Genomic DNA, 24094 nt, shown 5'->3' on the forward strand with positions numbered 1-24094 from the left:
TATATATATATATATATATATATATATACTATGTGTATGTATGTGTGTAAGTGTGTGTGTGTGTGTGTGTGTGTGTGTGTGTGTGTGTGTGTATATATATATATATATATATATATTTATATATATATTTATATATATTTATATAAATATATATATATATATATATATATATATATATATATATATATATATATATATATATATATTTATATATATATATATATTTATATATATATTTATATATATATATATATATATATATATATATATATATATATATATATATATATATATATATATATATATGTATATATATATATATATATACACAGTTTAATTTTTTTTTCTTTTTTAAATATTTTCCAAATGATGTTTAACGGAGAGAGGAAATTTTCAGAGTATGTCTGATAATATTTTTTCTTCTAGAGAAAGTCTTATGTGTTTTATTTCGGCTAAAATAAAAGCAGCTTTAAATTTTTTATGAACCATTTTAAGCTATATTTTTTCGACTGTCTACAGAACAAACCATCGTTATACAATAACTTGCGTAATTAACCTAACCTGCCTAGTTAACCTAGTTAAGCCGTTAAGTGTCACTTTAAGCTTTAGTGTCTTGAAAAACATCTAGTCAAATATTATTTACTGTCATCATGGCAAAGATAGAATAAAAAAAGTTATTAGAGATAAATTATTAAAACTATTCTGTTTAGAAATGTGTTTTTTGTCAGGTAGTATAAGTATATAGAAAACCCTGCTTTGTTCATTTACTTTTAAAAATTCAAGCATGACACATTAAAAGTCATTACAGTGCCCAAAATACACATTTTAAACCTTTATACTATGCTATTATCTCTATAAACCCTTGTAACTAATATAGGATACTTGAGAACATTTCTTTAAGATCTCATTTTGTATATTGGTGTATACGATATGGTTCAACAGTAGTAGTAAATGCTTTGGTAATTTGCCAACCATTGTTCATTTGTGTAAGGGTCATGTCAAAACTATAACAATCAGTATTATGAATACGCTTTTATGTTTGACGGATTCATTTGGATGTCTTGGAAATGTTTTTTTTTTTTTTACTTCCAAAGATTGCCTCCAGAACAAGGAATCGCTCCACTCTGTAAAAACAGAAAATTGCACGCTCTGCTAAACTAAGACTGAATGAGTTGAACACTTCCTGCTCTTCCAAATAAACAGTGGGAGAGAATTGTACGCAGATTTCTGAGAACTCGTGCTTCAGATATTGGCGAGCGCCAGCATAATGTGGAAGCCATATGACAGCTCTTTTTAAATGTCTTGCACATGTATTCAACATTGGATGTAGAGAATTCAATCATTGTGCAAGAGCTCACCAAACGTGCATATGGTCACACGATAAATTATCTGAGTGTAAACATGCAAACTTATGTTTCAAATAAAACATCAATGAAGTTTCTTATCAAAATTACTTTAATGATAGCAATAAATATGTTCACCCTCACCGTTATTAAAAGATTAATGCTACATAAAATGTATTAGATGGAAGAATGAGACAAGTCACCTTGTCTTGAAGACAACAGACCAATGTATGAAAGAATACAGAGTAGTTTATGTCTGATGTAGTCCATATGTGCCCTTCAATGAAAATAAAATCTAATTTCTTCATTCCCAGTCATCAGATTGTCCATCCATATTTCCCATGTCTTTGGTTTGAAATCTGAAATGTGCCCTTTCTGCACTCGAATTACAAAAATAATGATTATTTCTGAAAGATACACAACTCTCAAGTCTCCCATTGGTCAGTCTCAACTAAAGTCCCGCCTCAAAATCACAGCATTGGTGCATCGTTTGCGTTTGACTGTTAATCTTCGGTAACTCTACTGGAATGTCGTTAAATCTACAGTTGAAGTCAGAATTATTAGCCCCACTTTAAATTTTTTTCGTTTTTTAAAACTATTTCCCAAATTATGTTTAGCAGAGGAAGGAAATTTTCACAGTATGTCTGATAATATATATATTTTTTTGGACAAAGTCTTATTTGTTTTATTTCGGTTAGAATAAAAGCAGTTTTTATTACTTAATAACCATTTTAAGTTCAAAATTGTTAGCCCCTTTAAGCTATCTATTTTTTCGAAAGTCTACAATACAAATCATTGTTATACAATAACTTGCCTAATTACCCTAACCTGCCTAATTAACCTAGTTAAGACTTTAAATGTCACTTCAAGCTGTATAGAAGCGTCTTGAAAAATATCAAGTAAAATATTATGTACTGTCATCATGGCAAAAATCAAATAAATCAGTTATTAGAAATGAGTTATTAAAACTATTATGTTTAGAAATGTGTTGAGAAAATCTCTCTGTTAAACAGAAATTGGGGGGAAAAATAAACAGGGGGGCTAAACATTCAGGGGGGCTAGAAATTCTGACTTCAACTGTATATTCTACAGAACAATTGCGTTTTAAATGTGGCATTTATCTTTATTAATTCAAATATTAAACACAATAGACATCAAAATGAATGCTGATATAATATATGATTAAAAGATTTTCTATGTACATTTTTGCTAAATGAAACTCTCTTCAGATAAAAGTCTTATTTCAGAGCATTTGCAGCAAGCGTTTTGTCGTAGCACCTAAGTCAATGATCCTTCTCTAGTTTTTCCACCTCTAGATTGTAAGTCCATAAAATTGAACAATGCATGTGAATGGCTTGTCATATTTTAGAAAAGATGAATAATCCATGCGTTTAGAAGCGACAGCAGGATCACCGAAGAGTGCAGTGCATTAGCAGAGCTTTTCTTGGGTCCTTTTGAATGATCGCTGTAGGGACTGTGGTGTGGCTCCACCCTGACGCTTGTGCTGCATTGCACCATTGGTGTCTGAAATGACGTTGGCCTTTTTGCAGGTCGTTCCGGGCTGGATCCATCCGTTGGCCTTTCCCCATTGAATAACAGTGGATGACCTTTACGATCCACCTCCATCTTAAACAGCTCATACTCTTTGTGTGGAAGTCGTATCCCCAATGCATCGCAACCGTTCGTCCAGGTTATGTCTTGCTCAATGCCTGCTTCCCATCCACCTGCTTGTCCACATCTTCCATTTTGCGTTGAATTCAGTTCTCTTAACAACGCCCGGTCGAACACGATCACTTTTGCGTGTGTCACTTTGAAGACAAGTTCGGTGGCTCCACGTACTTTTATGGACTGTCCCACTTTAACGTAATTACCTGATGCTGATAGTGTAAAGCTGGGCTGGCGGCACGTTGGGTCAGAGTAGTGGTGATATGTGCCCTCCCATGTGTGTTGCTCCTCGTTGAAAACAAAGAGGCGGGTGAGGAAGAGGACGGCGGGACGAGACTCGCAGCGTTGGCTTACCCAGTTTCCATTTAGATTCAAAGGGATGGAAGGGGATGGAGGGAGAATGGGCGGATGCTGCTCTGAGGCTCGATATACCAGGCCGCACACTGGGCATGGGTGGATGTGATGCTGAAAGTAAAAAACAATGTTTTGATTGATTGTATTAATATGTTTTTTTATTATAATTATTACAGCATATTATATATTTTTACATATTATTAGTAATATAGGGAGTAGTGCATTTCTGGAATGATAAAAGGTCATTTTAATCTGTAAGTATGCGTTAAACTGATAGAAAGTGGAGATATTTATATGGTTTGCAAAAAGTTTACATTTCAAATAAATGCTGTTCTTTTCAATTTTCTGTTCATTAAAGAACTGGAAAAAATAATTTCCACAACAAAATGAATTAGGCGGTTTATTCCGCTGTGGCGACCCCAGAATAATAAAGGGACTAAGTCGAAAAGAAAATGAATGAATGAATGATAAAATTCATTATTACACAACATTAATAATAAGAATTATTTCTTGAGATCCAGATCAGCATTAAATTATGTCTAAAGGAGTATCAATGTGGAACTGAACACATCTGAGCACATTTTTTTTTCTCGATTGTAATTTTTTTCACAATATCTTTATTTTGACCAAATAAATACAGTCTTTTTGTACATCAGATATAAAGAGACCTAGATACATAAAAAAGATACCAACCCCAAATTTTTAAATAATACAGTATATACATCTACCATTCACTTGCTTCTGTGTAGTGGAACAAGCTTATTTCTAGCCTTATTTGTGCAGTTAAACTCACTTAATCAAAATCAGCTTGATTATTAGTAAAACATATTTTTAAAGTTGGCAAGGAATATTTTGTTGGCTCTAATGCAAGGAAAAAGTAACAAACCTCCATTTTCAGAGACACTAAATATTCAATAATTTGTGCCAGTGCTAAAAAAATAAAAGCTGGATGTGCTTTTATATAGGCAAGCTTCCATGAAATTATAAATTTGGCAAGACTGAAAATAGTTCATAGAAATCTCAACTATAGCATACATTGTTGCATTACCATGCATCCATTGCATGCCAACAACTTTGGCATGAGTACATCAATCTCTACGCTCTGTTTCTTGTACAGTGGCAAAGTGGGTAGCACGTTCGCCTCTCAGCAAGAAGGTCACTGGTTCGAGCCTTGGCTGGGTCAGTTGGCATTTCTGTGTTGCGTTTGCAAGTTCCCCGTGTGTATGTGTGTGAATGATTGTGTATGGGTGTTTCCTACTACTGGGTTGCAGCTGGAAGGGCATGTGCTGCATAAGTTGTCATTTAATTCGCCTCTGGCAACCCCAGATTAATAAAGTGACTAAGCCAAAAAGAAAATTAATGAATGTTTAACAGGGCAAGGAAATTTTCACATTATCTGATAATATTTTTTTTTTTCTGGAGAAAGTCTTATTTGTTTTATTTAGGCTAGAATAAAAGCAGTTTTTAATTTTTTTAAAAACATTTTAAGGTTAAAATTATTAGCCTCTTTTAAGCTATATATTTTTGTGATTATATATTTTTTGTCTACAGAACCAACCATTGTTATACAATAACTTGCCTAATAACCCTATCTTGACTAGTTAACTTAATTAACCTAGTTCAGCCTTTAAATGTCACTTTAAGCTGTATAGAAGTGTCTTGGAAAATATCTAATAAAATATTATTTACTGTCATCATGACAAAGATAAAATAAATCAGTTAATAGAAATTAGTTATTAAAACTATTATGTTTTGACATGTTTAGTCCGTTAACAGAAATAGTGAAAAAAAAAAAAAAAAAACGTGGACTGATAATTCAAAGGGTTTAACAATTCTGATTGCATATATATATATATATATATATATATATAAAAATCATTTATCGATTTCACACGCATCTTAATACCAGCCATATATGTAAAGCAAAAATAATGTTCTTCAATTCAGTTACGTCCAGCGGCCGTCATCCTTCATTGTAAGCTGCTTGCTTTTCTGTCTGTTCCACTGCTCCGTTTGTTAGATGTTTATTCCCACTTTCATTGCGGTCTGAAACGCGTCAAACGTACACAGTGTCCAATTCACTCCACAGGAGGTCTAATCCCATCTTTGCATTGACTTTACATGTAAATCACTCGCTTTATCAGCGTCTAATTACTGCATAAGTTGCAAAACACCCTACCCCTCTCAATGTAAGGGTGCAGGTGGGACGTCATTTTTCAAGAGACGCCCAAATACATCTCGTGGGCTACGTATTCAATGTCAGTAAGTCATGTAAAACAATTAATTGCAAACTAAAATAAATATATTTTGATTATATAGTTTGGAATTGAATGTTTTATGATATCATTTACATTTTTTGCAATTATTTTGCATTTAAATTAAGAATTTTGCAGGATTGCAAAAAATTTAAGCTTTTTGATGATATTGTGTTGGATGCAGCGATCACTGAATCGTGAAAAACTAGGGAGTTTGTATAACCATCATATCAATCATATTAGCATACCAAAGGCACTTTTAGGCAACAAATAAAAAGTAGTCTTAACTCTCACCATTGCATTTTGTAATGGCTCCTGGTAACCACTTGGCCTATAGTGCACTCTTTCATTCCATTCTGTGTGAACATCCCCTAAGAACAGCTCCTGAGCCGGTCTGCCGTGTGGATGATGATGCGTCTCCACCCGCAGCAACTCCAGCTCCATCATGGAGAACCCAAGAGCACCCAGACAATCTTTCTCTGCTTTGGCATTGAAGAGTTCATAGAAGCGATGGAGCACCAGGTGTCCTTCAGCTTTGAGTCCCAGGCAGGAGGAGGGCAAGCGGGTCGCAAGATGATGGATGGCCTTCTGACTGTGAATGACCATCCCTACTTTATGGAGGTGGTGCTCTGCTTCGGTGGCTCCACGGGTGATCCACGAGGCCTGACGGAGCCGCAGTTTACCCCTTATCACAAGAGAGTAGGTTGGGACTTGGCACTCGCTGTCGGAGTAATAGTGTTGGAGGGCCCTGAAGAGACGCGTGGGGCTTTGGTAGAGTGTGTAGGATCGAGTGAGGAATTCTGGACCAGGCCGCACTTCACATCTGAGTGGGAAATAAAGGATTCAAGTCAATAGGTTTGTCAGCTTGGCAATTGAAAACTATTTTCTTCTATAATGGGATGGAATTCTAGGAATTTTGAGCATTGTTTAAACCCCTGGTTTTAACAATTATTTGTTGACTGCACATCCATGATGATTATATAATTTTCCAGCACTTCCTAAAGATACTTAGTTGGATTGAGATCTGATGTCTTTAAAAGACATTTGAGTAAATTGAACTAATTTACAAATCAGTTTGACATGATTTGAGCTTTGTGATATGTTGTGCTATCCTGTTTGACATAGCCATCAAAAGAGGAGTACACCTGGCAGGTTGTGTTGTTTAAATGATTGTCAGCTGATTCTGAGTGACCCAAAGTGTGCTAAAAACTAAACCACATTACACTGGTTGTCTGAACTGTTGATTCAAGATAGTATGGATTCATGCTTTCATTTTGTTTTGTTTGTTCTGACCCCACCATCTGAATGTCATAGCAGAAATTGAAACCTCAAGAAAACCTTTTTTATTGTTCTGATGAAGCATTTAGGTGACCTTTGTGAACCTTAGCCTGGGTTTCTGTTCTTTTTGACAGTAGTGGCACTGGTTTGATCTTCTGTTGCTGTAGCTCATCTGCTTCAATGTTAAATGGGTTGTCATTTATAATGAGTTGTTGAGTTACTATCTTTCTATCAGCTTAAAGCTGTCAGGCCATTTTCTGACTTTTGGTGGTTTATTCCACTGTGGCAAACTCTGACAAATCAGTGATTAAGCTGAAGGAAAGTGAATGAATGAATGAATAAATGTGTCAACAAAACCATTTCTGCTACAGAACTGCTGCTCACTGGTAATGTTCTTTCTTTTTTGACCATTTTTTGTAAACCCAAAACATGATTGTGTGTGAAAAGTTTGGTTTCTGAGATACATATATAGACCAGTCCGTTTGGCACCACAAAAATGGCCCTTTGATTTAACCTTTCTTCCCCAATCTCAATGCTCAGTTTGAACTTCAGCAGATCATCTTGACCTCATCTGCTTGCCAACATGCACTGAGTTACTGCCATGTGATTGGCTCATTAGGTATTTTCATTAACAAGCTTTTGAACAGGTCTACCTATAACGTGGCTGGTAATTGATTGTGGATGTATCCGAAATCACCCCCCCCCCCCCAACCCTCATTCAATATTCCCTACATTAGTCCACTTTTTTCTTTGTGTAAAACGATTTTGGATACAGAGTGTGTGTGTGTGTTTGTTTTCCATTTAAATAATATCTCTTACGGCGAGGCTGTGGCACAGTAGGTAGTTCTATTGCCTCACAGCAAGAAGGTCGCTGGTTCGAGCCTCGGCTGGATCAGCTGATGTTTCTGTGTGGAGTTTGCATGTTCTCCCCGCGTTTACGTGGGTTTTCTCCAGGTGCTCCAGTACCCACACAGTCCGAAGACATGTGCTTTAGGTGAATTGGATAGGTTTAGTGTATGAGTGTGAATGATTGTGTATGGGGGTTTTCTAGTACTGGGTTTCGGCTAGAAGTGCATCCGCTGCATAAAACATATGCTGGATAAGTTGGCGGTTCATTCCACTGTAGCAACCCCTGATTAATAAAGGGACTAAGCCGAAAAGAAAATGAATGGATAATATATCTTACCTGCTTGACACCCAGTGGCCCTCTAGTTTCGGTGGTATTGTGGCTGTGATTCTCCCTTCATTCTGTAGGTGGCGCAGCTGAGCCTGACACTGTGGCTCCCAGAACAGTCGGGTGCTGAGGTTGGTGTGGGGTACAAGAGGAGCAGTGGGCACTTCCCAAAGCTTACTGCCTCTCACAGACAGAACTGAAGACAAACAGAGAAAATATAATCATTTTCAATCATGTTAAAAATTTGCAATAACTGTTCAGATTATATTTGTGTCTGGAAATGTTTGGAAAGTTTTTTTTATCTTTCAAAAATTCTAGTTCACCCAAAAATGTAAATTTTACTAATGTTTACTTATCCTCCAATTATTTTAAACCTGTTTGTGTTTCTTGTGTTAAACACAAAGGGATATTTACTGAAAAGATATTGACCTCCATAAGATTTTTTTGTTCCTACAGTGGATGTCAGTAGCTATGTTTCCATCCAAAACTGTGAATAAAATTTATACGCAAAACAGGAATATTGCATAAAAGGCGTGGGAATAAAGCAGTGTTTCCATCAAACAAGAGAACAAAATTGTCATGTCTTAAATGAACTGGTGCCAAATATCAACAGTTAAAACAGAATTTGCTGCGGTGGGAAAAGCTGCATGAATCTCTTCTTTATTTAATAAATTACTTGCGCCTTAGAAGGCAAATGCCGACATGCAATGAATGCGTGTTGGTGTTTGAAGGTATGAGACACTCTTGATTCTAGCGGTAATTAATAATATTATAACACTTATACTGGCCGTTCATTCTGTGGCGACCCCAGATAAATAAAGGGACTAAGCCGAAAAGAAAATGAATGAATGAATGAATGAACACTAATTCTCAAACGGTAAGGCATTTTAGGATGACCAAAACAACATTTCAGATGTTTTACAATGCGGTCAGCCTGCTGGTTTCTCCATTCACACATTTTTATCATGACATGAACTCTTAAACAAATTCACATGACTTTTTAATGCGCATACTGGAATTTATTTGGTAAAAATGTTTCCATCGTAGTTTATGCGCATCTTTTCTTATTGAATCAAAAGTTTATCCTACTCAGTCATGCGCATACGTTTATTATGTGCATTTTTAAAACTTATGTGCATCATAGCGTTTTCATCAACCTCTTTTTTTGTGCGCATATCCAAAATGCAATTTGATGGAAACAAAGCTAATGGCATGCTTTTTTGCAACATTCTTCAGAATGCCTTGCATTGTTTTCCACAAAAGAAGTCTGGAACCACTAGAGTGTGAGTAAATGATGAGGAATTGTTCATTTTTGGGTGAACTGGGCCTTTAAAAAAAGTTTGAATCAAAAATGGATGATTGTGGTAGGTTATTCATGGATTTCATGTGATTGACAAGTTGATCCCAATAGATATTCAGTAAAGAGAGATCATTGAAGAGGTAGAAGCTATTTAAATCAAAGATTACAATAACACATTCATAAAAAATGTCCTAAAAATACAGCAATTTTCCATTAAAATAAGAATTGTCAATTTTTTCATGTCATGTTAACTGTTATCTTGATTAAAAATAGCTGAAAATTGCATTTTAAATCCTTAAACGTAAATGCATTTTCTGGCCTCAACATATAATTAACAGATTGTGTGGACTGTTTTTGCTAAGTCCAAACTGGATTGTTTCAGAAGGTCTACAATAATGTGCTGATCTCTTTTCATGACTCTGCAGCCACATTTCCATATAAATTAAGCCTGTAAAAAACCTCAGACACTTCAAAAGGCTTTGATACCTCCAGCAATAAAAAAAAACCTTCAAGAGCAGCATTTTCACTTCATGGTCTTTTACGGTCCATAAACAGGATTCTGCTGAACTGGAAGTGGTTGAAGGATTTTGCATTTCTGTAATTTTCCGTGTAATGAAACGTGATGAGGTCTATTAGAGCCATATATAGATCCAATCCACGATTTGTGGCGAAGGGCGGGAGGCCAGAGGTTTGGCATGTCACTTCAATCAGACACCATCTTCAATGGAATGGGAAAGGATATGAGGAGCTGGCCAATAACAACAATTTTTTGACATTTTTTTAAACAGACAGAAAAGCAAACATGGCTCCGACTTATGAGATTTGTCAACATGGCAATGGGTATCTTTGTATGATCTTTGAATCTCCTTGACCAGAAGGCTGTCTTTGAGGAAGAACATTGTAGATATATGATGGTGTAAACCTGATTAGCAGAGGGAGAGCTTTGGGAAGTTGCATGCTGAGAAGTGCTTCACTGTATGAGCTCATAAAAACATTCACTTCTATCAGATGTCTTCCAAAGAGGAAGGATGGGAGAGAGAAAAACATTGGGACTTCATTTATTAAATATCAGATAATCATTGCAAAAAAAGAACAGCAAGGGGAAATTTCACCCCAAAAAACAGCATATGATGTGTAGTGAGAATACAAAGTTTAACCAGCTTTTTTTGATTAATGGAAAAATTTAAAGTCTGTAAATAATATTAATAATAATAATAAACTTTGTTATATACTTACTTACCCCCAGAGCCATTTATATTGAAGTTGATATTTAGCTGCACCATACAGGTGTTTCGTAATATCTAGATTTTGGGGGACCAGAACATACACTCATACACTGTGGACATCATAGCTTACCCAATTCACCTACAGCACATGTCTTTGGACTGGGGGGAAACCGAAGCACCCGGAAACACACGGGATCACGAAGAGAACATGCAAATTTCATACAGAACTCAGCTGGATCTCGAACCAGTGACCTTCTTGCTGTGAGGTGACAACACTACACACTGCACCACCATGTCGCCCCCAAACTTTGTTATATAGCGCCTTTAAAAGTAGCATCTCAATGTGCTTTACATTCATATAACAAGTACAGAGGAAAACGATACATACAAGGATACATCCATAAAAAAACTTGAAAGTTTTATTTGAAATCCCTTTTAAAAATCACATAAAAGCTACTATAAAAATTAAGTTATTTTATATGTACTACCCTTAAAAGGTAAATATATAAATATATCTACCTTGTGTTTACCTAATAGTTTATTTATAAGTCAGATGGAATGTTTAACAAAGTAATAGCATGTCTGCTTTCAGAAAATCAAAAGCATGTATTCCTATTTGTTAACCGTGGTCCTAAAAAAAGTCTGATTGCCGAGCATTTATTGAGCATGTCATGAGGCTTTAGTTGTTTGCTCCCTAAAGAAGGGAATTATTTCCTTATGCTCTTTGAGAGGAATCCAGACCCTTTTTGAGAGTTTTTCACTCACCGTGGAGCCAGTGTGAAAGCAGACTTGTTGCAGATCACAATATTGTGATAATGTTTGATAGAATTAGCATGTGCTTCTTGGCCGCCTCAGGTCTTTTTAATGGTGAAACTGCTCTAATCAAGCTGAGGCTTTCTTACATGTTTTATTTTGAATGCAATGCAAGCATGTTTCATGTTCGTTTCAATCATCTATCAATGACAGAGAGGCTTGGTGATTTCATTCATTCATTTTCTTTTCGGTTTAGTCCCTTTATTAATCAGGGGTCGCCACAGCAGAATGAACCGCCAACTTATCCAGCATATGTTTCACGCAGCAGATGCCCTTCCAGCTGCAACCCTTCACTGGGAAACACTCAATAACACACGTACACTACGGCTAATCTAGCTTACCCAATTAACCAGGATATGTCTTTGGAATTGGGGAAACCGGAGCACCCGGAGGAAACCCACAGCGGAATGAACCGCTAACTTAACCAGCATATGTTTTACACAGCAGATTTTTCCAAAATCAAATAATTTTCATTAAACTATTAGAGTTACCATATTTTATCCAAAACCACCAGAAGATAAAATAGTGGTTTTTAGTAGTAAAAAAACAACAACATGCAAACGAAAATCCGCCTTTAAATTACTAGTTTGTTATAGGATTGGTGTGTTTACGTTAACAACACAGCAATAGTGTCAGCTGCTGCAGACTGATTTTATAGCACCAGGTTAAACGTTTTGACATCTTTATGGCAAGCAAATACAGTATATTAAAAATAAATGCAGGCCACAACTGAATATTGAGAATGATCTCTGATTGGCGGTCTCCAAAATTAAACCAAGATTAGACTTGTGCTGAAAACATTGTGCCCAATTAAACAAATTAATAAAAGACTATAAAAATGATATGGTTGTTAGACTGTTACACTTTTTGTGTTGTCAATATGCTCATTTTTATATAGGCCTATTGTTGTGTGCAATGCTTGTATGTTTATAACTTCCTCTGAGGAATTTGGGGGTAGCGAGTCACTGGCATTGTTATTTTTAGGGATTGCGGGCTGAAAAGATTAGGAACCCCTGGCCTAGTTGCCCGTGTAGCTTGAATAAGTCATTTCTGTCTTTCACACCTTTGGTTACTCAACTTTATTCATTCATTCATTCATTTTCTTTTTCGGCTTGGTCCCTTTATTAATCTGGGGTCACCACAGCAGAAGGAACCGCCAACTGATCCAGCATATGTTTTACGCAGCGGATGCCCTTTCAGCTGCAACCTATCACTGGGGAACATACACACTCATTCATACACATATGGACAATTTAGTTTACCCAATTCTGCTTTAGTGATGATATTAAGATATGTTTGATATTAAGCTATGTTTGCTATGTAAGCCGCCATTTTTCTAAAATAATAATTATAAAAAGATATATGTCGTTAAGCTATTTAGTTTGTGATCTGTGTGGGATTATTATTATAACCATAGCTGTAGCTGTTAAACAGTCATAACCAGTTAGCAAATATTACATTTGACCACATGTTAATAACCCAAAAGTAAGAAAATTTATTACCATTAACATTTATTTGCATGACACGCATGAATGCTTTCGTTAAGTCGCTTTTGCTAATGTCGAAAAAACAAACTAAAATCTTCTTATTATTATTTTTGAAAATGTCTTTGGATCATTTTTCATGGTGAGTTACTGATTTTTCTTGTAAACATCGTTTTAATTGTTTTTGAGACTGTTTATTGCGTTATTATGACTAGCTTTCACTGTAGAGACGCGAGTTTACATATTTTGTGAGGAAGTTATTTTAAAATCCTAGTTGATAATCTGTCCTTCCTGACTGAATCTCAGGAAGTCAAACCCGCAGTACATGATATTGGTCAGCAGAGGGCGCTGTGGGAGAATGTGTGTGGTCTCTTTGCTTATAGGCAATTCCCTTTAGTGTGAGCCAAAGTAAACTACCTGTCCTAATATTCCTACCATTCAACACCCCCAGACACACACACACACACACACACACACACACACACACACACACACACACACACTGGAGACATTGATTTATAGAAGAAGAGAGGCCAGTAAAAGTACCTCTGACTGGTTTCATGTATTTGTTTTTATTTGTCATTTCAATTTGGACAGCTTCTCTCTCAGCCGTAATGCGTCATTACTAAAAAGTGGCCAGAACTAAAATATCCCCTTCCTCTCCACCGCTGTTCCTCCTGCCATTTGTTGGCTATTTAATAGGATGTGAATGAACATGAGGCTGTGAGTGACACAAGTGCGGTTTTGATCATTCATTCATTTAAAACATTGAAAACAAGTCATTTCAGAGGACTGAAAGCTCTGAATTTAATAGCTTGTACATATTTTCCATTCATTTTAATTTTATTTAAAATAGTAATTTTTCACCATTGTTTAAACACTATTTTAGTTTTTTAGTCGTTTGAAATAAATATATGTATGTTTTCTGTTTTTATTTGACTTTTTAGCAACATTATTGTGTTCTTGGTCATTTAATTTTTCGTTTAAGTTAGGCTTTTAGTTCATTTAGTGGGTATAAACTTGACTTGGCAGTAGAAATATTAATTTAATTTAGGTCAAATTTTGAAAGTTTTATTTTTTACACATTTATTCAAGTGCAACTGAACAAATGGATGCAAAACTCTTTTTAAAATTTAATAGCCAGTGTTGGGCTAAAGCAATACAACCCACATGGAAAGAACTTGTATAAACATTCAGTTGAAGTCAGAATTATTCGCCCCTCTTTGAATTTCTGGTAACACTTTACAATAAGGTTCATTAGTTAGTGCATTTACTAACATGAACTAATCATGAACAACACATGTACAGCATTTATTAATCATAATTGAACATTTACTTGTGCATTATAAACATCAAAGTCCATGCTTGTTAACATTAGTTAATGCACCATGAGTTAACTTGAACTAACAATGAACTACTGTCTTTTCATTAACTAATGTTAACTAACACGAACAAATACAGTAGTAGATGAATTGTTCATTGTTTGTTCATGTTAGTAAATGCATTATTTAACATTAACTAATGAACCTTATTGTAAAGTGTGACCGAATTTCTTTTTCTTTTTTTACATCTTTCCCAAAAGATGTTTAACAGAGCAAGTAAATTTTCAGAGTATGTCTTATAATATTTTCTCTTCTGTAGAAAGTCTCATTTGTTTTATTTCGGCTAGAATAAAATCAGTTTTAAATTTTTTAACAACCATTTTAAAGTTAAAAAATTGTTTGCCCCTTTAAGCAAATTTTTTTTTTTGATAGTATACAGAACAAACCATTTCCACATTTATATAATGTCAGATTTTTTTTGTCATACTTCATAATATATTGTACACTGTAAAACCTGATACGTTAACTCAATTTGTTTGAGGAAACCAATTGCGGCAAACTATTTAGTTTTTGAAACCAAATGGTTTAACTACTGGAAATGTATATATGTGTATTGAGTCATATACAAATACAATAGTTATGCTGATATCGTCAAACTTTTAGAGTAATCATTCATTCATTTACCTTCAGCTTAGTTCCTTTATTCATCAGGGGTCGCCACAGCGCAATGAACCACCAACGTATTCAACATATGTTTTACACAGCGGATGCCCTTCCTGCTGCAACCCAGTACTGGGAAAAATCCATACACAATCATGCACACACACGGTTTGAGTTCTGCCTAATATAATGTTTTTGAGTTACCATAACTCTTTTTCGTTAACTCAAAGTAACTTTTAAACTAACTTATTTTAATTAGTGATTTTAAAACAATGAACTAGAGCCACTGGATTTACTACCTGACAAAAGTCTTGTCATCGATCCCAGTTGTAAGAGCAACAAATAATAACTTGACTTCTAGTTGATCATTTTGAAAAGTGGCAGAAGGTGGATTTTTCCAATGAATCATCTGTTGAACTGCATGCCAATTATCACAAATACAGACCTACTGGAACCCGTATGGACCCAAGATTCTCACAGAAATCAGCAAGTTTGTTGAAGGGAAAATCATGGTTTGGGGTTACATTCAGTATGGGGGCGTGCGAGAGATTTGCAGAGACATTTGTGCTGCACATTATATTACAAACCATAGAAGAGGGCAAATTCTTCAGCAGGATAGCGCTGCTCCTCATACTTCAGCCTCCATATCAAAGCTCCTGAAAGCAAAGAAGGTCAAGGTGTTCCAGGATTGGCCAGCCCAGTCACCAGACATGAACATTATTGAGCATGTCTGGGATAAGATGGAGGAGAAGGCATTGAAGATGAATCCAAAGAGTCTTGATGAACTCTGGGAATCCTGCAAGAACGCTTTCTTTGCCATTCCAGATGACTTTATTAATGAGTTATTTGAGTCATTGCAGAGATGTATGGATGCTGTCCTCCAAGCTCATGGAGTCATACACAATATTAGCTCTGTTTCCACTGCACTATGACTGTATATTCTATACTGTACATTATTTCTGTTAACTGACAAGACTTTTGTCTAAAGTCAGACCTTACTGTCCTAATTAAATAATTAAAAATCAAGGCATGATCATATTTTATTTAGGTAAAATAAGCATAATCTAGAGGCCTTTGCCTTTCATATTAGCCACTTCCGATACCAAATAATCAACTAGAAGTCAAGATATTATTTGTTGTTCCTAAAAACTGGATAAATGACAAGACTTTTGTCAGGTAGTGTATATATCAAAGCACCATAATATCTTGCACCATCATCATCATCATCTCTGTACTACAGTATACAGCCACATAAATGAAATTGCCGCTTTCAGCATTTAGCAGTCTTTGAGAGTCTCTCTCTCCCACACACCCCTGCTTTGAAAAATGAAAAAACTCCTATTTACACCTCATTTACTTTGGATAGAGCTCAGATTCCTTGCTTCCTCTCTCTCTCTCTCTCTCTCTCTCTCTCTCTCTCTCTCTCTCTCTCTCTCTCTCTCTCTCTCTCTCTGTGTGTCACACTCTTTTTGTCTGATGAAGTACAGTTACAGAAAGGTAAAGTTTCCTACAGAGAGTGAAGTCAGCGTGTGTGTGTGTGTGCATGCACATGAGCGCTAGAGGCAACAAAGGTGTGTGTGAAAGTTTGTGCCTATGTTTGTGAAAGCAGTAGAAGGATGTATGTTTGTCTATTGATGTGTGAATAAGATTTGTGAACAGAGCGGTTCAGAGGTGAATGTGTGTGATTTAAAGTTTTTTTCTCCCCAGAATCCTTCTCATCGTCCAACTTCTTTACAAGTTGTTGACTTTTCATGAACGCTAAACCTGCCTAATCCAGCTGTTGTTTTTATTTAGATAAAGGATTATGAGAAAGATTCTTCTCCAAACTAACAGTCGCCCCTTAGGTTAACTCTGTAACTCTGATACCGATTAACCAGCAGGACTCTTGAGTTTCTTATTATTTGAATATATTTCACAATGGAATTTATTCCTGTGATGCAAACCCACATTTTTAGCATTATTGCTTCATTTTGTTTGATGCTTAAGACACATTTCATTTTAAAAATATTAAATTGAATTAATATTCCTAGAAGACAAAGTGCTCAACACTAATAGTGTTCAACACTATTTTAGTACAAATAGTTACATATCATTTTCTTTGTTGTTATTGTTGTTGTTGTTGTCTGTTTTTTTTTTTTTTTACATTTTTATTATTTTAAGAAAAATAATATTAATAAAAAAAATTAATGATAATGAGAATAAGGGGAAAATGGAAACAAGAGTAATAAAAATGTACAGAAAATTACAACCAACTGAATGCAGACATTCGAAAATCACAATCCAATGTTCAGATACATTGTCAACATTGAAAGTAAATGTTTACATTTAACCGGTATAAGATAATAATAGTTAAAAACAAACAAAAATGAAATTACTAGGAAATAAATATATTAAAAAGGAAGGAGAGTACGTCTATTAAATGGAAGGCAAGAGAGTTAAGGCAAGAGAGTTAAAGTTATAAAACATTTTTATAAAATTTGTTTACCCAGAGTATCTAACTTTTTCTAACTTTAGAAAATGCATGGTGGGTTGTACAGTAGTTAGAAGCTTATTTGATTTCCAGCGAAGTAGAATACGATGCCTAGCTAATAATGAGGCCAAATATCAAGTTATTTAGAATTAAACTATGACCAAATCTTTGGAACCCCAAAAAGGGCAACATAAGGAGATGGGTCTAAATTTACCTGCAACACCTTAGACATAATTGTAAAATAGTTAATCCAGTAATTGTGTAACATAAGGCAAATAAAGAACATACGACGTAAATTACACTGATTCTGTCTCATCTGTCATCAATATTGGGAAAATTTTCAGATAGCCTGGTTTTTGAGAATTGGATTCTATGAAATACTTTAAATTGTATCAGGCTAAGGGGAGCACAATTTGTACTAGAACGTATTCTCTGCAGTGCACCAAGCCACTATTCTTCCTCGAAATATAGTTCAATTCATTTTTGCAAGATTTTTTTATTTTAATAATAGAACAATCCTCCAAGCTTAAAATGCACCCATGGACTTTAGAAATGTGTGATTTGTGTTGAGGGTTTAGTTGCAGTAACTCTTCACATACCTGCAGCTTAGGCAGACAATGTGCTTTTTAGTTTTAATTCTTCTGTTTCATGATTTTTCAGCACTGAAATGGTCAAAAGAAAAGCATCTGTTTAAAAGCAGAAATCTTTTTTTTTTTCAATGACTATGCATACCTGCTGGATAAATGTGGTTTATAAAGTTTTTAAATGGTAATGTTATCATACACTCTGAAATGACACAATTATTGTGATTTTTTATTTATTTATTTTTTTGAAACAACTGAATTTTTATGGTTTAAGCTTATTTCTTTGAGTTTTATGTTTAATCCACTTAAATTTGTTAAGTCAAGTTTTGTTTGATTTACAAAATCAACAAAAACTAAAAACAAAAATGTATTAAAAATAAAAACTTTTAAAAATACAAAATTACAAAGAAATGCAACAAAATGGCTAAAACCCAGATTTGACCCAATATTTGGTAACGACAACCCAACCTTTTTGTACTGTACACTCAAAAAATTAGTTTTGATGCTTATTCAAAATACTTACTTAAAATAAGCTGAAGCAACACAGTTAAAACAATAAAAACAAGTAAAAACAATTAGGTTAACTTAATCAATTTGTGTTGAGACAACATGAAGGAATTGTGTGGAACCCATCATTTTTTACAGGGTATGTTTGTACAGTATGTACTCTGTAAAAATGCTGGGTTGTGAAGGGAATTCCTTCATGTTGTCACAACACAAATCAATTAAGTTAACTTTATCGCTTATACAAATTTAAGTGGATTGAACATAAAACAATTAAATTGTCTCCCAAAGAACCTTAAGAATTGTGCTGTTTCAACTAATTTTAAATAAGTTGTTTGAACAAGCAGCAAAAGTTATTTTTGAGTGTATATGACAAATGCAAAACGCAAAAAAAGAAGGAAAAATTATAAATATATTAAATATAAAATAAAATAAATATATTTGAAGGTGTTGCGGTGGCGCAGTGGGTAGCAAGATCGCCTTACAGCAAGAAAGTTGCTGATTTGAGCCTTGGCTGGGTCAGTTGGGATTTCTGTTTGGAGTTTGCATGTTCTCCATGTGTTTTGGTTTCCCCCAGAAGTCCATAAACATGTGGAGGTAAATTGGATAAGCAAAATTGTCCGTAGTGTATGTGTGTGAATGAGTGTGGATGTTTCCCAGCGATGGGTTGCAGCTGGAAGGGCATCCACTGTGTAAAACATATGCTGGATAAGTTGACAGATCATTTTGTTGTGGTGACCCCTGATTAATAAGCTGAAAAGAAAATGAATAAATGAATGAATACATATTTTTGGTATTTTGCATGTCAACCAGCTCTAAACTAACCACTTGCTCACCTCATACCACATCAGGTGACATGAGAGTCGATTAGCAACTGGCCTGATCTTTCTCTTCTGCATCTGACTGATGGTTCTGAATAGTTGTGCTGAGCGCTGGGCCTCCTTTTATCTGTATACAGCTGACAGCCTTGCCTTATGAATATTACTCATGCATCACAAAGCAGACATATTTTTTAAATGGTGGAATGGACAGCAGGAACACACAGTACCGAACAGCAGGAAAAATTATTCTGCCAATATTGGAAAGCATTCATGCTTTATCGATGTTAAGGCAAAGTCAGGTTTTCTTAAATAATTTTCCATGTTTCATTAGATAGGATAGGATACTAGTCAAAATAGAGGGAAAGATGACTGCAGCAATGCACAGAGACATCCTGAATGAAAACCTGCTTCAGAGTGCTCTTGACTTCAAACTGGCGTGACGGTTCATCTTCCAGAAGGACAATGACCCAAAACACACCGACAAAATATCAATGGAGTGGCTTCACAAGGATTCTGTGAATGTCCTTGAGTGGCCCAGCCAGAGCTCAAACCTAAATCCTATTGAAAACCTCTGGAGAGATCTGAAAATGGCTGTAGACCGTCACTTCCCATCTAACCTGATAGAGCTTGAGAGGTACTGCAAAGAGGAATGGGCAAAAATTCCCAAAGACAGGTGTGCCAAGCTTGTGGCGTCTTATTCTAAAAGACTTGAGGCTGTAATTCCTGCCAAAGTTGAATCAACAAAGTATTGAGCAAAGGCTGTGAATACTAATAAACTTGTGATTTTACAGGTTTTTTTATTTTTAATAAATTTTATTTTTTTACATTGTCATTATGGGGTATTGTGTGTAGAATTTTGAGGAAATAAATTAATTTAATCCATTTTGAAATAAGGCTGTAATATAAAAAATGTGGAAAAAGTGAAGCGCTATGAAAACTTTCCAGATACACTGTTCATGTAATAGCTGCTATAGTATTTTTTTATGTAAGTACTGTATTTAAGATCAGTTTTGAATATTCAAGCATACTGGCAAGCCATTTATCATTTCCGCAGATCTAATGAAGCCGTTTGATAGAAGAAGAGAGTGTTTTTTAAGAAAAGAGAAAGTACAGGCTGCACGTAGATGCACACATACTGACCCTGAGGTCATGGGTAACTGCCATGAGTCACTCGGAGGGCGGGTGTAATTATGCCAGTTTTTCTCTTTGCCTGATAGTGAGAACAGAAGCCTATTGCTTTCTTCATCACCCTAACCATCCCTGACTGAAAGGAACGAGAACGTAGAAGAAAAACAGCCACTAAATGGCACAGGAACAGAAGGGGTCGTTAATGCCTCTGGCCTGCTACTCTAATCATTATTTTAATGGTGGCATTAGTTCCACGCCTGTGATCTGCTTTCACAGGAAACAATGGCCTCTTCTGCACCCCTGCTTACTTTAAAAAGAGCCTGGAACAAAAACGGTGGTCCGGGGCCCGTGGAGGAGACTGACAGGTGAAAAGAGCGGTGCATGGGGAAAGGTGAGAATAAGATCACCATGTCCAGCCAAAATTTTTTTCCCATTTATAATAGGATCTCTTTAAACTTCACCTGACTGACTTACACTCATTTTCCTGCAAAACAAGCCAAAGTTCTGTTACTCGTGCAGTCTTAAAAATAAAACATCCAACCTTTAAAGTCACTTTAAAGTTTTTGAAGTTTTTGAACATTTCTTTGGAAAACCATCTGTGTGGTGCTTTAAAGAATTCAGGTTTTTTTTTTTACCAACACAAGTAAAAATAAATGATAAAAGGTGCTGCTGAAGTATTTTGTTATTTATTTATTTATTTATTTAGATTGTGGGGTTCAAACTTTTGAATTTTTAGTTCAACACCATTAAAAAATGTTTTTGCAACTTATTTAAAATGAGCTAAAACATCAAAATTATTGATTTTTTTTGGGACAACTTAATTGTTTTATTTTTATTTATTTATTTTTATTTTTGTATTCTTCAAGTTTTGTTTTGTACAAAATCAACTAAAACTAAAAACTAAACAAAAATGTATGAAAAATAAAGACATTTAAAAAATACAAAATTGCAACAAAATGGCTAAAAATTATTAAGTTTAATTGAAAACAATAGTTTGTCCATATTTTACTTAACATTGGGTTACAACAACCAAACATTTTGTACTGTACACTCAAAAAATTATTTAAAAACAGTTCAATTAACTGAACTGGTTTGTGTTGGGGCGACATGAAGCAATTGTGTGTACCCCAGCATTTTTTACAGTGAACCCTTAAGTGAAATTCAAACTATTCTTATTCAGGCTGGCCGTGGCTCACTAAATTGTAGGCCTGAAAAAGTCTTAAATTGACTGAACTGTTGTGTTGTAGGTCTTAAATTATTTTTAACAGGTCTTAATTTAGCTTTGTCCAAGTAAAAGCTACTCAGGTCAACATCCATCCCATCTCCAACAATACATCTCAATAAAATTAAAAAGAGATTTTTAATCTCAATGTGTCTTTCCTGGTAAAATAAAGGTTATAATAATAATAATAATAATAATAATAATAAATCTTATTTTTTTACATTTAAGTTTTTTTATTACAAAGAGATATTCTATTCACAAAAGGAGTTAGACAATATTACAACAAATTCCCCATTAAATCCCCTAATTAGGGAAAGATAACTAAAGACAATTACTGTATATGATTGCTCATTATAATACCAGGTTATTAAAAAATGATTATTGTTTAACCCTGTATAAGTCTAAAATGTCGTTCTTTATAGTCTTAAAAGGGTCTCAAAAAGTCTTTAATTTGACTTGATAAAACCGGCAGAAACCCTGTCATTTTATAATCTGTAATGAAAACGTTTAATGCAACCCCATGTCTATTTTTTTTCTAGACATTCGTGCCCAGTTGCATGTTTTAAACACATGCACATTTATCCCACAAGCATCAGTAATGATATCAACCGCAACAAACAGCCTGTATTTTAAACAGCTCAGTGTAAAAGTGAGTAAAAGTTTCTGAAATCAGTTTGTTTAATATGTCTGCCAAGCTAAACCACTGGACGTCTTTAAAAATAAAGAGCAGACATTTACAAATTACATAATAAGGACAAAGCAGCGATTCCTGTATGTATCCCAGTGTGTGAAGACTTTTTTAGTCTTATGAGATGATGTCTTGTAACACAATTTCAAATTACTCACCAGGTTTTCTTTATAATATTGCTATTTAGTACGTTTGTCTATAGTAACTGTGTAGATCCTGGTTCTACATTTATTAGCCCTGCCAGTGATCATTGGTATTATGTGTTTGTATTACTTTGTCATGTACCAGAAGAAAACAATAAAAAAAACAAATAAAAAATCAAATAAAAGGCAGAAGACCTTTTTTGAGTTACCTCCATAAACTCCATAAACTAAATGGTTTAGTTATGGCGTGGGGGTTATGAAGGTTAATTAAAGCTGAAATTGTTCAATAAACCACAAAACTGTAGCTGAACCTGATCTTGAGAGCTGTGCGTCTTTCTTTAGATCTAAATTACGCTTGTAAAATTCAGAAGTGGTGGGGGGAACGCAAATGAAAACCCTTCTTGATACATACGAAAATGTTCAGACATGTTGGTCTTGATAATGAAGGTGTTTTGCTTGGCAGTCTACTTTAACACATAAACAAGCTCTGAAGATATACTTCAAGCGTCTACTTATTCACTTCTGTGATTATTTGCAGTTTTATTAATATAATACACAAAAGTCATTCATTTAGACTCAAACATAGGTATGCTTTGGATTTATAATACTGATTTTGTGAGATTGGACAAATGTAGCTGCTCAAAAAAATGATAGCAAAGTTTAAAGTTTCATCATGATCCGCTGAAGAAAGGAATTTCGAGATTGATCAAGATAGTTTTGTTCCATTAAAGGTACTTCAAAGCAGAATACTTATATTTATTTAAAAAAAAAAGCACATTTTTGAATGACGCACTTAATTAATTCACCCGATTTATATCATCACCTCATTATTGGAGGCTCAAAGAGTTGAATTGGGTGTGTCAGATAAGAGAGACAGTTAAAATGACCTGGACTATTATTGAAAACCTCCGCTTTAAAGCACCAGATCGTTTTCTAAAGAACCAGGGGATGAAAAGCTCTTTGTATGACTTGGAAAGCTTATTTAGTGGCATCACAATATAAAACCGTTTTGGTACTGATGGGAATCTTTATGATTAAAAATGCGAAAGTTCTTTAATGACGAATAGTTATACAGTGTCTCTTGCTTAGTATCTCCAATAGCATCCTGAAGAATTTTAAACCATTTGCTTTATTTAGAAAGAGAAAGAGAAGGTTAAAATACTCAATAACTAACCTTGCATGAGAAATACCATCCAGATTGTCCTCAGCAGGTGAATAAGTCTCTCCCCAGCCATGATCGAGGACTTCCCAAATCAATTTAAAGATAAATCTAGGCTTCAAAAGAAAGATCTGGAAATTCTTGTCTATATTCTCCAGGACGGTCACATCAATGAGAGCATTCCAGATGAGATTTTACCACTTGTGCAGATCAGTGTAATCCACTTTTGATCAGTTTCATCTTCAAGCATGAAGTTTTCCATTCACGGTAAAACTCCTTGACCGACTTTCCAAGATCTCCTTTCTTGATGGTGCTTGAAAGTCTGTCCCTTGTTGATTGTCTGCTCTCCCTGGTGATGTTAAACCTGTGTGGTGCTTGTTAGAGTCTGTCTTTGGGTTACTCAGCTGAGAGAGTGAGCGAGAGTCTTGTGAGAGGGAGGGAAAGAGAGAGAGAGAGAAAGAAAGAGGAGGGAACTTGTAACCTCCCAGCATTAACCCTCTG

At 34.9% G+C, this 24094-nt stretch overlaps 1 protein-coding gene and 1 long non-coding RNA gene across 2 annotated transcripts in view; one reads left to right on the plus strand and one right to left on the minus strand.

Annotated features, from left to right (window-relative positions):
• LOC141386361 (uncharacterized) overlaps nucleotides 1-24094 on the plus strand; it is a 37131-nt gene that overhangs the window by 8454 nt on the left and 4583 nt on the right. The window lies entirely within an intron of this gene.
• apcdd1l (adenomatosis polyposis coli down-regulated 1-like) lies at nucleotides 1435-23980 on the minus strand. The gene is made up of 4 exons (XM_021471845.3): nucleotides 23609-23980; nucleotides 8082-8265; nucleotides 5912-6440; nucleotides 1435-3473 (listed from the first exon to the last, which is right to left on the minus strand). Exons 1-4 carry the CDS (start codon nucleotides 23667-23669, stop codon nucleotides 2709-2711), a joined length of 1539 nt encoding a protein of 512 aa, XP_021327520.2. The 5' UTR covers nucleotides 23670-23980; the 3' UTR covers nucleotides 1435-2708.

Source organism: Danio rerio, chromosome 6 (genome assembly GCF_049306965.1).
Source record: "Danio rerio strain Tuebingen ecotype United States chromosome 6, GRCz12tu, whole genome shotgun sequence".
NCBI lineage: Eukaryota > Metazoa > Chordata > Actinopteri > Cypriniformes > Danionidae > Danio > Danio rerio.